The following is a 15,965-nucleotide window of genomic DNA, read 5'->3' on the forward strand; positions in this document are numbered from 1 at the left end:
CTGTGAGCTTGGTGTGGCCTACCACTTCGAGGCTGAGCCGTTGTTGCTCCTAGACGTTTCCACTTCACAATAACAGCACTTACAGTTGACCGGGGCAGCTCTAGCAGGGCAGACATTTGACAAACTGACTTGTTGGAAAGGTGGCATCCTATGACGGTGCCACGTTAATTGTCACTGAGCTCTTCAGTAAGGCCATTATACTGCTAATGTTTGTCTATGGAGATTGCATGGCGGTGTGCTCGATTTGATACACCTGTCAGCAGCGGGTGTGGCTGAAATAGAATCCAGTCATTTGAAGGGGTGTCCACACACTTCTGTATATGTATTGTATGTGATCCAGCCATTTGAAGGGGTGTCCACACACTGCTGTATATGTATTGTATGTGATCCAGTCATTTGAAGGGGTGTCCACACACTGCTGTATATGTATTGTATGTGAGCCAGACATTTGAAGGGGTGTATATGTATTGTCTGTGCTAGATGTGTGTCTGTGTCCTACCCAGGAACTGAGCTCTGGCCTGGTGCGGGCTGAGGGTCTGGACCTGCTGCATGTGCTGTGTTACCATGGTGACCCATGCCTGGGGGGGCTGCTTCCCGAACAGGGGGGGGGGGGTGTACTCTGACAACTCATGGCTGAGAGAGAGAGAGAGAGAGAGAGAGAGGGAGAGGGAGAAAGAAGGGGGAACTTTTCTCAGTTATAGGCTTTTTACATTCATTGACATGATGGAGAGATGATTTAGAGATGATGGAGAGATTACATAGAGATGATGTAGAGATTACATAGAGATGATGGAGAGATGACTTAGAGATGATGGAGAGATTACATAGAGATGATGGCGAGATGACAGAGATGATGGAGAGATTACATAGAGATGATGGAGCGATGACAGAGATGATGGAGTGATTACATAGAGATGACGGATTGATTACATAGAGATGATGTAGAGATTACATAGAGATGATGGAGAGATTACATAGAGATGATGGAGAGATGACAGAGATGATGGAGAGATTACATAGAGATGATGGAGAGATGTGTTCTTACATGCTGGGTATGAATGTGATGTCCTTGGCTCTGTGTTGTAGAGCTGATAGTTTAGAGATCTGGAGGAACTGCTGTTCAGAGACTTTACCTCTGGGCAGGATGTTCATCAGGCCCTTACGGTAGTCTGGAAGCACCTGTTATAAAGCGTCGTAACACAGAGCTGACTGTTATACCTGCTTGTAATGCATCATAGTGTTGTTATACCTGGTTATAATGCATCATGATGTTATACCTGGCTATAATGCATCATGATGTTATACCTGGCTATAATGCATCATGATGTTATACCTGGCTATAATGCATCATGATGTTATACCTGGCTATAATGCATCATGGTGTTATACCTGGTTATAATGCATCATGATGTTATACCTGGCTATAATGCATCATGATGTTATACCTGGCTATAATGCATCATGGTGTTATACCTGGCTATAATGCATCATGATGTTATACCTGGCTATAATGCATCATAGTGTTGTTATACCTGGCTATAATGCATCATGATGTTATACCTGGCTATAATGCATCATAGTGTTGTTATAACTGGCTATAATACATCATGATGTTATACCTGGCTATAATGCATCATAGTGTTGTTATACCTGGCTATAATGCATCATGATGTTATACCTGGTTATAATGCATCATGATGTTATACCTGGCTATAATGCATCATGATGTTATACCTGGCTATAATGCATCATGATGTTATACCTGGTTATAATGCATCATGATGTTATACCTGGTTATATTGCATCATGATGTTATACCTGGCTATAATGCATCATGATGTTATACCTGGCTATAATGCATCATGATGTTATACCTGGCTATAATGCATCATGATGTTATACCTGGCTATAATGCATCATGATGTTATACCTGGCTATAATGCATCATGATGTTATACCTGGCTATAATGCATCATGATGTTATACCTGGCTATAATGCATCATAGTGTTGTTATACCTGGCTATAATGCATCATGATGTTATACCTGGCTATAATACATCATAGTGTTGTTATACCTGGTTATAATGCATAAGTGTTGTTATGCCTGGTTATAATGCATCATAGTGTTGTTATACCTGGCTATAATGCATCATGATGTTATACCTGGTTGTAATGCATCATAGTGTTGTTATACCTGGTTAAAATGCATCATGATGTTATACCTGGCTATAATGCATCATAGTGTTGTTATACCTGGTTATAATGCATAAGTGTTGTTATGCCTGGTTATAATGCATCATGATGTTATACCTGGCTATAATGCATCATGATGTTATACCTGGTTGTAATGCATCATGATGTTATACCTGGCTATAATGCATCATGATGTTATACCTGGCTAAAATGCATCATAGTGTTGTTATACCTGGCTATAATGCATCATGATGTTATACCTGGCTATAATACATCATAGTGTTGTTATACCTGGTTATAATGCATAAGTGTTGTTATGCCTGGTTATAATGCATCATAGTGTTGTTATACCTGGCTATAATGCATCATGATGTTATACCTGGTTGTAATGCATCATAGTGTTGTTATACCTGGTTAAAATGCATCATGATGTTATACCTGGCTATAATGCATCATGATGTTATACCTGGCTATAATACATCATAGTGTTGTTATACCTGGTTATAATGCATAAGTGTTGTTATGCCTGGTTATAATGCATCATGATGTTATACCTGTCTATAATGCATCATGATGTTATACCTGGTTGTAATGCATCATAGTGTTGTTATACCTGGTTATAATGCATCATGATGTTATACCTGGCTATAATGAATCATGATGTTATACCTGGCTATAATGCATCATAGTGTTGTTATACCTGGTTATAATGCATAATAGTGTTGTTATGCCTGTTATAATGCATCATAGTGTTGTTATGCCTGGTTATAATGCATAATAGTGTTGTTATGCCTGGTTATAATGCATAATAGTGTTGTTATGCCTGGTTATAATGCATAATAGTGTTGTTATACCTGGTTATAATGCATCATGATGTTATACCTGCTTGTAATGCATCATAGTGTTGTTATACCTGGTTATAATGCATCATGATGTTATACCTGGCTATAATGCATCATTATGTTATACCTGGCTATAATGCATCATGATGTTATACCTGGCTATAATGCATCATGATGTTATACCTGGCTATAATGCATCATAGTGTTGTTATACCTGGTTATAATGCATAATAGTGTTGTTATGCCTGGTTATAATGCATAATAGTGTTGTTATGCCTGTTATAATGCATCATAGTGTTGTTATGCCTGGTTATAATGCATAATAGTGTTGTTATGCCTGGTTATAATGCATAATAGTGTTGTTATGCCTGGTTATAATGCATCATAGTGTTGTTATGCCTGGTTATAATGCATCATAGTGTTGTTATGCCTGGTTGTAATGCATCATAGTGTTGTTATACCTGGTTATAATGCATCATGATGTTATACCTGGCTATAATGCATGATTATGTTATACCTGGCTATAATGCATCATAGTGTTTTTATACCTGGTTATAATGCATCATAGTGTTTTATACCTGGTTATAATGCATCATAGTGGTGTTATACCTGGTTAGAATGCATAATAGTTTTGTTATACCTGGTTGTACTGCATCATGTTGTTATACCTGGCTATAATGCATCATAGTGTTGTTATACCTGGTTAAAATGCATCATAGTGTTGTTATACCTGGTTATAATGCATCATAGTGTTGTTATACCTGGTTATAATGCATCATAGTGTTGTTATACCTGGTTAGAATGCATCATAGTGTTGTTATACCTGGTTATAATACATCATAGTGTTGTTATACCTGGTTAGAATGCATCATCGTGTTGTTATAATGCATCATAGAGTTGTTATACCTGGTTATAATGCATCATAGTGTTGTTATACCTGGTTATAATACATCATAGTGTTGTTATACCTGGTTAGAATGCATCATTGTGTTGTTATACCTGGTTAGAATGCATAATAGTTTTGTTATACCTGGTTGTACTGCATCATGTTGTTATACCTGGCTATAATGCATCATGGTGTTGTTATACCTGGTTATAATACATCATAGTGTTGTTATACCTGGTTATAATGCATCATCGTGTTGTTATACCTGGTTATAATGAATCATCGTGTTGTTATACCTGGTTATAATGCATCATGGTGTTGTTATACCTGGTTATAATACATCATAGTGTTGTTATACCTGGTTATAATACATCATAGTGTTGTTATACCTGGTTAGAATGCATCATCGTGTTGTTATACCTGGTTAGAATGCATAATAGTTTTGTTATACCTGGTTGTACTGCATTATGTTGTTATACCTGGCTATAATGCATCATAGTGTTGTTATACCTGGTTATAATGCATCATCGTGTTGTTATACCTGGTTAGAATGCATCATCGTGTTGTTATACCTGGTTATAATGCATCATAGTGTTGTTATACCTGGTTATAATACATCATAGTGTTGTTATACCTGGTTAGAATGCATCATCGTGTTGTTATACCTGGTTAGAATGCATAATAGTTTTGTTATACCTGGTTGTACTGCATTATGTTGTTATACCTGGCTATAATGCATCATAGTGTTGTTATACCTGGTTATAATGCATCATCGTGTTGTTATACCTGGTTATAATGCATCATCGTGTTGTTATACCTGGTTATAATGCATCATCGTGTTGTTATACCTGGTTATAATGCATCATAGTGTTGTTATACCTGGTTAGAATGCATCATAGTGTTGTTATACCTGGTTATAATGCATCATAGTGTTGTTATACCTGGTTAGAATGCATCATAGTGTTGTTATACCTGGTTATAATGCATCATCGTGTTGTTATACCTGGTTATAATGCATCATCATGTTGTTATACCTGGTTATAATGCATCATAGTGTTGTTATACCTGGTTAGAATGCATCATCGTGTTGTTATACCTGGTTATAATGCATCATAGTGTTGTTATACCTGGTTATAATGCATCATAGTGTTGTTATACCTGGTTATAATGCATCATAGAGTTGTTATACCTGGTTATAATGCATCATAGTGTTGTTATACCTGGTTATAATGCATCATAGTGTTGTTATACCTGGTTATAATGCATCATCGTGTTGTTATACCTGGTTATAATGCATCATAGAGTTGTTATACCTGGTTATAATGCATAATAGTGTTGTTATACCTGGTTATAATGCATCATAGTGTTGTTATACCTGGTTATAATGCATCATAGTGTTGTTATACCTGGTTATAATGCATCATCGTGTTGTTATACCTGGTTATAATGCATCATAGAGTTGTTATACCTGGTTATAATGCATCATAGTGTTGTTATACCTGGTTATAATGCATCATAGTGTTGTTATACCTGGTTATAATGCATCATAGTGTTGTTATACCTGGTTATAATGCATCATAGTGTTGTTATACCTGGTTATAATGCATCATGGTGTTGTTATACCTGGTTATAATACATCATAAGGCAGAGCTGGTTGTTATACCTGGTTATAATGCATCATAAGGCAAAGCTGGTTGTTATACCTGGTTATAATGCATGGTGACCCAGAGCTCGTTGTCTAATTTGAGCGTCTGTGTCCAGATGACCCTCCTGAACCACAGGCTGTAGGTACTGTCCACTGGCTCCGCCTCCGTAGTAATGTCCAGGATGTACTCCTGCTTATTGAGGGGACGGACATTCTGACCTGGAGACAGACAGACAGACAGACACAAACTGTAATATTATAGTATGGACAGACAGACAGACAGACAGACAGACAGACAGACACAAACTGTAATATTATAGTATGGACAGACAGACAGACAGACAGCAAGACAGACAGACAGACAGACAGACAGACACAAACTGTAATATTATAGTACAGACAGACAGACAGACAGACAGCAAGACAGACAGACAGACAGACAGACAGACAGACAGACAGACAGACACAAACTGTAATATTATAGTATTGTGTGTGTGTGTGTATCTCTGGTGTGTGTGTGTGTATGTGTGTATCTCTGGTGTGTGTGTGTGTGTGTGTTTGTGAATCTCTGGTGTGTGTGTGTGTGTGTATCAAATCAAATCAAATCAAATCAAATCAAATTTTATTGGTCACATGCGCCGAATACAACAAGTGCAGACATTACAGTGAAATGCTTACTTACAGCCCTTAACCAACAGTGCGTTTATTTTAAACAAAAAAAGTAAGAATAAAACAACAACAAAAAAAGTGTTGAGAAAAACAAAGAGCAGAAGTAAAAATAAAGTGACAGTAGGAGGCTATATATACAGGGGAGTACGGTGCAGAGTCAATGTGGGGCACCGGCTAGTTGAGGTAGTTGAGGTAATATGTACATGTGGGTAGAGTTAAAGTGACTATGCATAAATACTTAACAGAGTAGCAGCAGCGTAAAAAGGATGGGGTGGGGGCAGTGCAAATAGTCCGGTAGCCATGATTAGCTGTTCAGGAGTCTTATGGCTTGTGGGTAGAAGCTGTTGAGAAGCCTTTTGGACCTAGACTTGGCACTCCGGGTACCGCTTGCCGTGCGGTAGCAGAGAGAACAGTCTATGACTAGGGTGGCTGGAGTCTTTGACAATTTTGAGGGCCTTCCTCTGACACCGCCTGGTATAGAGGTCTTGGATGGCAGGGAGCTTTGCCCCAGTGATGTACTGGGCCGTACGCACTACCCTCTGTAGTGCCTTGCGGTCAGAGGCCAAGCAGTTGCCATACCAGGCGGTGATGCAACCAGTCAGGATGCTCTCGATGGTGCAGCTGTAGAATTTTTTGAGGATCTGAGGACCCATGCCAAATCTTTTAGTCTCCTGAGGGGGAATAGGCTTGTCGTGCCCTCTTCACGACTGTCTTGGTGTGCTTGGACCATGATAGTTCGTTGGTGATGTGGACACCAAGGAACTGGAAGCTCTCAACCTGTTCCACTACAGCCCCGTCGATGAGAATGGGGCGTGCTCAGTCCTCTTTTTTTCCTGTAGTCCACAATCATCTCCTTTGTCTTGGTCACGTTGAGGGAGAGGTTGTTGTCCTGGCACCACACGGCCAGATCTCTGACCTCCTCCCTATAGGCTGTCTCATCGTTGTCGGTGATCAGGCCTACCACTGTTGTGTCGTCGGCAAACTTAATGATGGTGTTGGAGTCGTGCGTGTGTGTGTGTGTGTGTGTGTGTTTGTGTGTGTATCTCTGGTGTGTGTGTGTGTGTGTGTATCTCTGGTGTGTGTGTGTGTGTATGTGTGTATCTCGTGTGTGTGTGTGTGTGTGTGTGTGTGTGTGTGTATCTCTGGTGTGTGTGTGTGTGTGTGTGTGTGTATCTCTGGTGTGTGTGTGTGTGTGTGTGTGTGTGTGTGTGAACCTCTTCTCGTGACCAGGAAGACAGTGTATTCGTCAATGGCCTCCAGTCTGTGTAGGCCCATCTCATAACACAGCTCCTCTATCACATCCAGAGCCACCTGCAGCACAGGAGAACACATGATCAGAGCCACCTGCAGCACAGGAGAACACATGATCAGAGCCACCTGCAGCACAGGAGAACACATGATCAGAGCCACCTGCAGCACAGGAGAACACATGATCAGGGCCACCTGCAGCACAGGAGAACACATGATCAGGGCCACCTGCAGCACAGGAGAACACATGATCAGAGCCACCTGCAGCACAGGAGAACACATGATCAGAGCCACCTGCAGCACAGGAGAACACATGATCAGAGCCACCTGCAGCACAGGAGAACACATGATCAGAGCCACCTGCAGCACAGGAGAACACATGATCAGGGCCACCTGCAGCACAGGGAGAACACATGATCAGGGCCACCTGCAGCACAGGAGAACACATGATCAGAGCCACCTGCAGCACAGGAGAACACATGATCAGGGCCACCTGCAGCACAGGAGAACACATGATCAGAGCCACCTGCAGCACAGGAGAACACATGATCAGGGCCACCTGCAGCACAGGAGAACACATGATCAGAGCCACCTGCAGCACAGGAGAACACATGATCAGGGCCACCTGCAGCACAGGAGAACACATGATCACAATCCACTGACACAGACACACACAGGAGAGACAGAAAGAAACGGACACAGTCTAGGAGACTCACAGAGCACGTCTTGATCTTCAGGTGGCGTTCGATGCCTCCTGGGAACAGGAACAGCTGTCGCTTGGAGCTCCTCCCCGCCTGTCAGAGGTCAGGGGTTAGAGTGTAGAGGTCAGGGGTTATCCAAACTGTTTGGACATTTGTTAGCTGGTTATTTAGCGACGTTCAAGATTTCGTTTTTTTGGAGAACGTAGCAACGCTAGTGATCATTACTGACCACCACAGGTCAGAGGTTAAGGGTTAGGACTAGGGGTCAGAGGTTAAGGGTTAGGACTAGGGGTTAGAGGTCAGTACTAACCAGCATAGCTTTGAGTTCCATGCCGCTAGGAGGAATGATGCGTCCTCCGTACCGATAGGTCTTCCTCAGGTTCTGCTCACAAGCCTTCGCTATACCTGGATAATACACATTAACAATATACTGTACCTATCAATACAATACACAGCAACATTATCTGGAGAATACACATGAACAATATACATATCAATACACAGCAACATTACCTGGAGAGTAATGTATATAAAGGGATAATGTAAATGACCCCATTGTCGCTATACCCAGAGGACTATCCCTAATACACATCAACATTACCTCCACAGAGGTATGTGTAAATGTGACTGATATACAATACTTTACAAAACCAGTGTTGTATTTACAGCACCAGTCAAAAGTTTGGACACACCTACTCATTCAAGGGTTTTTCTTTATTTTTTTTAACTATTTTCTACATTGTAGAAAAATAGTGAAGAAGTCAAAACTATGAAATAACACATATGGAATCATGTAGTAACCAAAGAAAGTGTTAAACAAATCAAAATATGTGTTATATTTGAGATTCTTCAAAGTCGCCACCCTTTGCCTTGATGACAGCTTTGCACACTCTTGGCATTTCTCTCGACCAGCTTCACCTGGAATGCTTTTCCAACAGTCTTGAAGGGGTTCCCACATATGCTGAGCACTTTATGACTGCTTTTCCTTCACTCTGCGGTCCAACTCATCCCAAACCATCTCAATTGGGTTGAGGTCGGGTGATTGTGGAGGCCAGGTTATCTGATGCAGCACTCCATCACTCTCCTTCTTGGTCAAATAGCCCTTACACAGCCTGGAGGTGTGCTGGGTCATTGTCCTGTTGAAAAACAAATGATAGTCCCACTAAGCCCAAACCAGATGGGATGGCGTATCGCTGTAGATTGCTGTGGTAGCCATGCTGGTTAAGTGTGCCTTGAATTCTAAATAAATCCCTGACAGTGCTGCCACTGGGCTCCCGAGTGGTGCAGTGGTCTAAGGCACTGCATCTCAATGCTTGAGGCGTCACTACAGACCCCTCTGGTTCGGTTCCAGGCTGTATCACAACCGGCCGTGATTGGGAGTCCCATAGGGCGGCGCACAATTGGCCCAGCGTCGTCCGGGTTTGGCCGGTGTAGGCCTTCATTGTAAATAAGAATTTGTTCATAACTGACTTGCCTAGTTAAATAAAGATGAAAAAATAAAATAAAATAAACAGTGTCACCAGCAAAGCACCCCCACACCACCACACCTCCTCCTCCATGATTCACGGTGGGAACCACACATGCGGAGATCATCCGTTCATCTACTCTGCGTCTCACAATTGAAACCAAAAATCTCAAATTTGGACTCATCAGACCAAAGGACAGATTTCCACCAGTCTAATGTCCATTGCTCGTGTTTCTTGGCCCAAGCAAGTCTCTTCTTCTTATTGGTGTCCTTTAGTAGTGGTTTCTTTGCAGCAATTTGACCATGAAGGCCTGATTCACCCAGTCTCATCTGAACAGTTGATGTTGAGATGTGTCTGTTACTTGAACTCTGAAACATTTATTTGGGCTGCAATTTCTGAGGCTGGTAACTCTAATGAACTTATCCTCTGCAGCAGAGGTCTTCCTTTCCTGTGGCGGTCGTCATGAGAGCCAGTTTCATCATAGCGCTTGATGGGTTTTTTAGCACTGCACTTCGTGAAATGTTCCATATTGACTGACCTTCATGTCTTAAAGTAATAATGGACTGTCGTTTCTCTTTGCTTATCTGAGCTGTTCTTGCCATAATATGGACTTGGTCTTCACCCCTACCTTTTCACAACACAACTGATTGGCTCAAACACATTGAGAAGGAAAGAAATTCTACAAACTAACTTTTAACAAGGCACACCTGTTAACTGAAATGCATTCCAGGTGACTACCTCATGAAGCTGGTTGAGAGAATGCCAAGAGTGTGCAAAGCTGTCATCAAGGCAAAGGGTGGCGACTTTGAAGAATCTCAAATATAAAATATATTTTTGATTTGTTTAACCCTTTTTTGGTTACTACATTATGTGTTATTTCATAGTTTTGATGTCTTCACTATTATTCTACAATGTAGAAAATAGTTAAAAAAATTAAGAAAAACCGTGGAATGAGTAGGTGTGTCCAAACTTTTGACTGGTACTGTATACAGTGGGGAAAAAAAGTATTTAGTCAGCCACCAATTGTGCAAGTTCTCCCACTTAAAAAGATGAGAGAGGCCTGTAATTTTCATCATAGGTACACGTCAACGATGACAGACAAAATGAGATTTTTTTCCCCAGAAAATCACATTGTAGGATTTTTCATGAATTTATTTGCATATTATGGTGGAAAATAAGTATTTGGTCAATAACAAAAGTTTCTCAATACTTTGTTATATACCCTTTGTTGGCAATGACACAGGTCAAACGTTTTCTGTAAGTCTTCACAAGGTTTTCACACACTGTTTCTGGTATTTTGGCCCATTCCTCCATGCAGAGCTCCTCTAGAGCAGTGGTGTTTGGGGCTGTCGCTGGGCAACACGGACTTTCAACTCCCTCCAAAGATTTTCTATGGGGTTGAGATCTGGAGACTGGCTAGGCCACTCCAGGACCTTGAAATGCTTCTTACGAAGCCACTCCTCGTTGCCCGGGCGGTGTGTTTGGGATCATTGTCATGCTGGAAAGACCCAGCCACGTTTCATCTTCAATGCCCTTGCTGATGGAAGGAGGTTTTCACTCAAAATCTCACGATACATGGCCCCATTCATTCTTTCCTTTACACGGATCAGTCGTCCTGGTCCCTTTGCAGAAAAACAGCCCCAAAGCATGATGTTTCCACCCCCATGCTTCACAGTAGGTATGGTGTTCTTTGGATGCAACTCGGCATTCTTTGTCCTCCAAACACGACGAGTTGAGTTTTTACCAAAAAGTTATATTTTGGTTTCATCTGACCATATGACATTCTCCCAATCCTCTTCTGGATCATCCAAATGCACTCTAGCAAAGTTCAGACGGGCATGGACATGTACTGGCTTAAGCAGGGGGACACGTCTTGCACTGCAGGATATGAGTCCCTGGCGGCGTAGTGTGTTACTGATGGTAGGCTTTGTTACTTTGGTCCAAGCTCTCTGCAGGTCATTCACTAGGTCCCCCCGTGTGGTTCTGGGATTTTTGCTCACCGTTCTTGTGATCATTTTGACCCCACGGGGTGAGATCTGCGTGGAGCCCCAGATCGAGGGAGATTATCAGTGGTCTTGTATGTCTTCCATTTCCTAATAATTGCTCCCACAGTTGATTTATTCAAACCAAGCTGCTTACCTATTGCAGATTCAGTCTTCCCAGCCTGGTGCAGGTCTACAATTTTGTTTCTGGTGTCCTTTGACAGCTCTTTGGTCTTGGCCATAGTGGAGTTTGGAGTGTGACTGTTTGAGGTTGTGGACAGGTGTCTTTTATACTGATAACAAGTTCAAACAGGTGCCATTAATACAGGTAACGAGTGGAGGACAGAGGAGCCTCTTAAAGAAGAAGTTACAGGTCTGTGAGAGCCAGAAATCTTGCTTGTTTGTAGGTGACCAAATACTTATTTTCCACCATAATTTGCAAATAAATTCATTAAAAATCCTACAATGTGATTTTCTGGATTTCTTTTCTCAATTTGTCTGTCATAGTTGACGTGTACCTATGATGAAAATTACAGGCCTCTCTCATCTTTTTAAGTGGGAGAACTTGCACAATTGGTGGCTGACTAAATACTTTTTTTCCCCACTGTATACAGGCCTACTAGCTCTGCTATTTCTCTACTATCTTCAGACACCTACCCTGAAACAGTCCTCCCTGGCTGCAGCAGGCGTCCTGTAGGAACTTTAACAAGAAGGGCTTCAGGACCTCGGAGCAGCGATGGAATGCAGTCAGGATGTAGAGCAACCTCCAACCACGCTGACAACTGTCCCTAAAGGTTAGAGGTCATGGGTTAGAGACCAGGGGTTAGAGTTAGGGTCTTACGGTTTAGAGCTGGTGTTTCCTGTAATCTGTTTGAGGAGTTGACAGTAGGGTCAGGGGTTAGAGACCAGGGGTTAGAGTTAGGGTCTTACGGTTTAGAGCTGGTGTTTCCTGTAATCTGTTTGAGGAGTTGACAGTAGGGTCAGGGGTTAGAGACCAGGGGTTAGGAGTTAGGTCTTACGGTTTAGAGCTGGTGTTTCCTGTAATCTGTTTGAGGAGTTGACAGTAGGGTCAGGGGTTAGAGGTCAGGGGTTAGAGACCAGGGGTTAGAGTTAGGGTCTTACGGTTTAGAGCTGGTGTTTCCTGTAATCTGTTTGAGGAGTTGACAGTAGGGTCAGGGGTTAGAGACCAGGGGTTAGGAGTTAGGGTCTTACGGTTTAGAGCTGGTGTTTCCTGTAATCTGTTTGAGGAGTTGACAGTAAGGTCAGGGTTAGAGACCAGGGGTTGAGACCAGGGGTTAGAGTTAGGGTCTTACGGTTTAGAGCTGGTGTTTCCTGTAATCTGTTTGAGGAGTTGACAGTAGGGTCAGGGTTAGAGACCAGGGGTTAGAGTTAGGTCTTACGGTTTAGAGCTGGTGTTTCCTGTAATCTGTTTGAGGAGTTGACAGTAGGGTCAGGGGTTAGAGACCAGGGGTTAGGAGTTAGGGTCTTACGGTTTAGAGCTGGTGTTTCCTGTAATCTGTTTGAGGAGTTGACAGTAGGGTCAGGGGTTAGAGACCAGGGGTTAGAGTTAGGGTCTTACGGTTTAGGAGCTGGTGTTTCCTGTAATCTGTTTGAGGAGTTGACAGTAGGGTCAGGGGTTAGAGACCAGGGGTTAGAGTTAGGGTCTTACGGTTTAGAGCTGGTGTTTCCTGTAATCTGTTTGAGGAGTTGACAGTAGGGTCAGGGGTTAGAGACCAGGGGTTAGAGTTAGGGTCTTACGGTTTAGAGCTGGTGTTTCCTGTAATCTGTTTGAGGAGTTGACAGTAGGGTCAGGGTTAGAGACCAGGGGTTAGAGTTAGGGTCTTACGGTTTAGAGCTGGTGTTTCCTGTAATCTGTTTGAGGAGTTGACAGTAGGGTCAGGGGTTAGAGACCAGGGGTTAGAGTTAGGGTCTTACGGTTTAGAGCTGGTGTTTCCTGTAATCTGTTTGAGGAGTTGACAGTAGGTCAGGGGTTAGAGACCAGGGGTTAGAGTTAGGGTCTTACGGTTTAGGAGCTGGTGTTTCCTGTAATCTGTTTGAGGAGTTGACAGTAGGGTCAGGGGTTAGAGACCAGGGGTTAGAGTTAGGGTCTTACGGTTTAGAGCTGGTGTTTCCTGTAATCTGTTTGAGGAGTTGACAGTAGGCTTCATCCTTCATCAGACCAAACTCTCCAATCAGCTAGAGAGGGAGAACACACACATCACACAGCTGTCAGAAACATGACACTAACCACCAACTGTTAATGGTGTGGGTGTTACCAGAAACACAACACTAACCACCAACTGTTACTGGTGTGGGTGTTACCTTGAGGAAGGTCTTGACTACTTCCTGTTCTGTCAGTCCCTTCAGGGGGTGGTCTCCCATAAAACGCATCACCGCTATGAACATGACATAGTAGGACATATCATGACATACCAGGACATAGCAGGACATGATATACCATGACTTAACATAACGGAGCGTGACAAAGGCATAAAATGACATAGCATGACATAGTGTGACATAGCATTACATAGTGTGACATAGCATGACATAGTGTGACATATAACTTACATAGGAAGATGTCTGTAGCCACTCTGTTCATAGCAGGATCAGAGAAATCTATCAGAGATTCAGACAGTGGAGACTGGGGGAGAGAGAGATATAATGGAACACTATCAGAGATTCAGACAGTGGAGACTGGGGGAGAGAGAGATATAATGGAACACTATCAGAGATTCAGACAGTGGAGACTGGGGGAGAGAGATATAATGGAACACTATCAGAGATTCAGACAGTGGAGACTGGGGGAGGGAGAGATATAATGGAACACTATCAGAGATTCAGACAGTGGAGACTGGGAGAGAGAGAGATATAATGGAACACTATCAGAGATTCAGACAGTGGAGACTGGGGGAGAGATATATAATGGAACACTATCAGAGATTCAGACAGTGGAGACTGGGGGAGGAGAGATATAATGGAACACTATCAGAGATTCAGACAGTGGAGACTGGGGGGAGAGAGATATAATGGAACACTATCAGAGATTCAGACAGTGGAGACTGGGAGAGAGAGAGATATAATGGAACACTATCAGAGATTCAGACAGTGGAGACTGGGGGAGAGAGAGATATAATGGAACACTATCAGAGATTCAGACAGTGGAGACTGGGGAGGGAGAGATATAATGGAACACTATCAGAGATTCAGACAGTGGAGACTGGGAGAGAGATATATAATAGAACACTATCAGAGATTCAGACAGTGGAGACTGGGGGAGATATATAATAATGGAACACTATCAGAGATTCAGACAGTGGAGACTGGGGGAGGAGAGATATAATGGAACACTATCAGAGATTCAGACAGTGGAGACTGGGGGAGAGATATAATGGAACACTATCAGAGATTCAGACAGTGGAGACTGGGGGAGAGAGAGATATAATGGAACACTATCAGAGATTCAGACAGTGGAGACTGGGAGAGAGACAGAGATAATGGAACACTATCAGAGATTCAGACAGTGGAGACTGGGGGAGAGAGATATAATGGAACACTATCAGAGATTCAGACAGTGGAGACTGGGAGAGATATATAATGGAACACTTTCAGAGATTCAGACAGTGGAGATTGGGAGAGAGATATAATGGAACACTATCAGAGATTCAGACAGTGGAGACTGGGGGAGGGAGAGATATAATGGAACACTATCAGAGATTCAGACAGTGGAGACTGGGGGAGGGAGAGATATAATGGAACACTATCAGAGATTCAGACAGTGGAGACTGGGGGAGAGATATAATGGAACACTATCAGAGATTCAGACAGTGGAGACTGGGGGAGAGAGAGATATAATGGAACACTATCAGAGATTCAGACAGTGGAGACTGGGGGAGAGAGAGATATAATGGAACACTATCAGAGATTCAGACAGTGGAGACTGGGAGAGAGACAGAGATAATGGAACACTATCAGAGATTCAGACAGTGGAGACTGGGGGAGAGAGAGATATAATGGAACACTATCAGAGATTCAGACAGTGGAGACTGGGGGAGAGAGATATAATGGAACACTATCAGAGATTCAGACAGTGGAGACTGGGGAGAGAGAGATATAATGGAACACTATCAGAGATTCAGACAGTGGAGACTGGGGAGAGAGATTCAGACAGTGGAGACTGGGGGAGAGAGAGAGATAATGGAACACTATCAGAGATTCAGACAGTGGAGACTGGGGGAGATATATAATGGAACACTATCAGAGATTCAGACAGTGGAGACTGGGGAGAGAGATATAATGGAACACTATCAGAAATTCAGACAGTGGAGACTG

General features: G+C 42.5%; 1 protein-coding gene across 1 annotated transcript in view; it reads right to left on the reverse strand.

Annotated features, from left to right (window-relative positions):
* Positions 1–499: 499 nt before the first annotated feature.
* LOC123486599 (unconventional myosin-XV-like) overlaps positions 500–15,965 on the reverse strand; it is a gene marked incomplete at both ends in the record, with an annotated part of 156,734 nt that continues 141,268 nt past the window's right edge. The window contains 10 exon segments of the mRNA XM_045217963.1: positions 500–633; positions 1,046–1,179; positions 5,626–5,786; positions 7,451–7,547; positions 8,201–8,278; positions 8,496–8,590; positions 12,291–12,421; positions 13,747–13,829; positions 13,956–14,029; positions 14,205–14,268. Of these exon segments, the coding sequence (XP_045073898.1) occupies positions 500–633; positions 1,046–1,179; positions 5,626–5,786; positions 7,451–7,547; positions 8,201–8,278; positions 8,496–8,590; positions 12,291–12,421; positions 13,747–13,829; positions 13,956–14,029; positions 14,205–14,268 (1,051 nt within the window).

The sequence above is a fragment of the Coregonus clupeaformis genome, unplaced genomic scaffold (genome assembly GCF_020615455.1).
Source record: "Coregonus clupeaformis isolate EN_2021a unplaced genomic scaffold, ASM2061545v1 scaf1292, whole genome shotgun sequence".
NCBI lineage: Eukaryota > Metazoa > Chordata > Actinopteri > Salmoniformes > Salmonidae > Coregonus > Coregonus clupeaformis.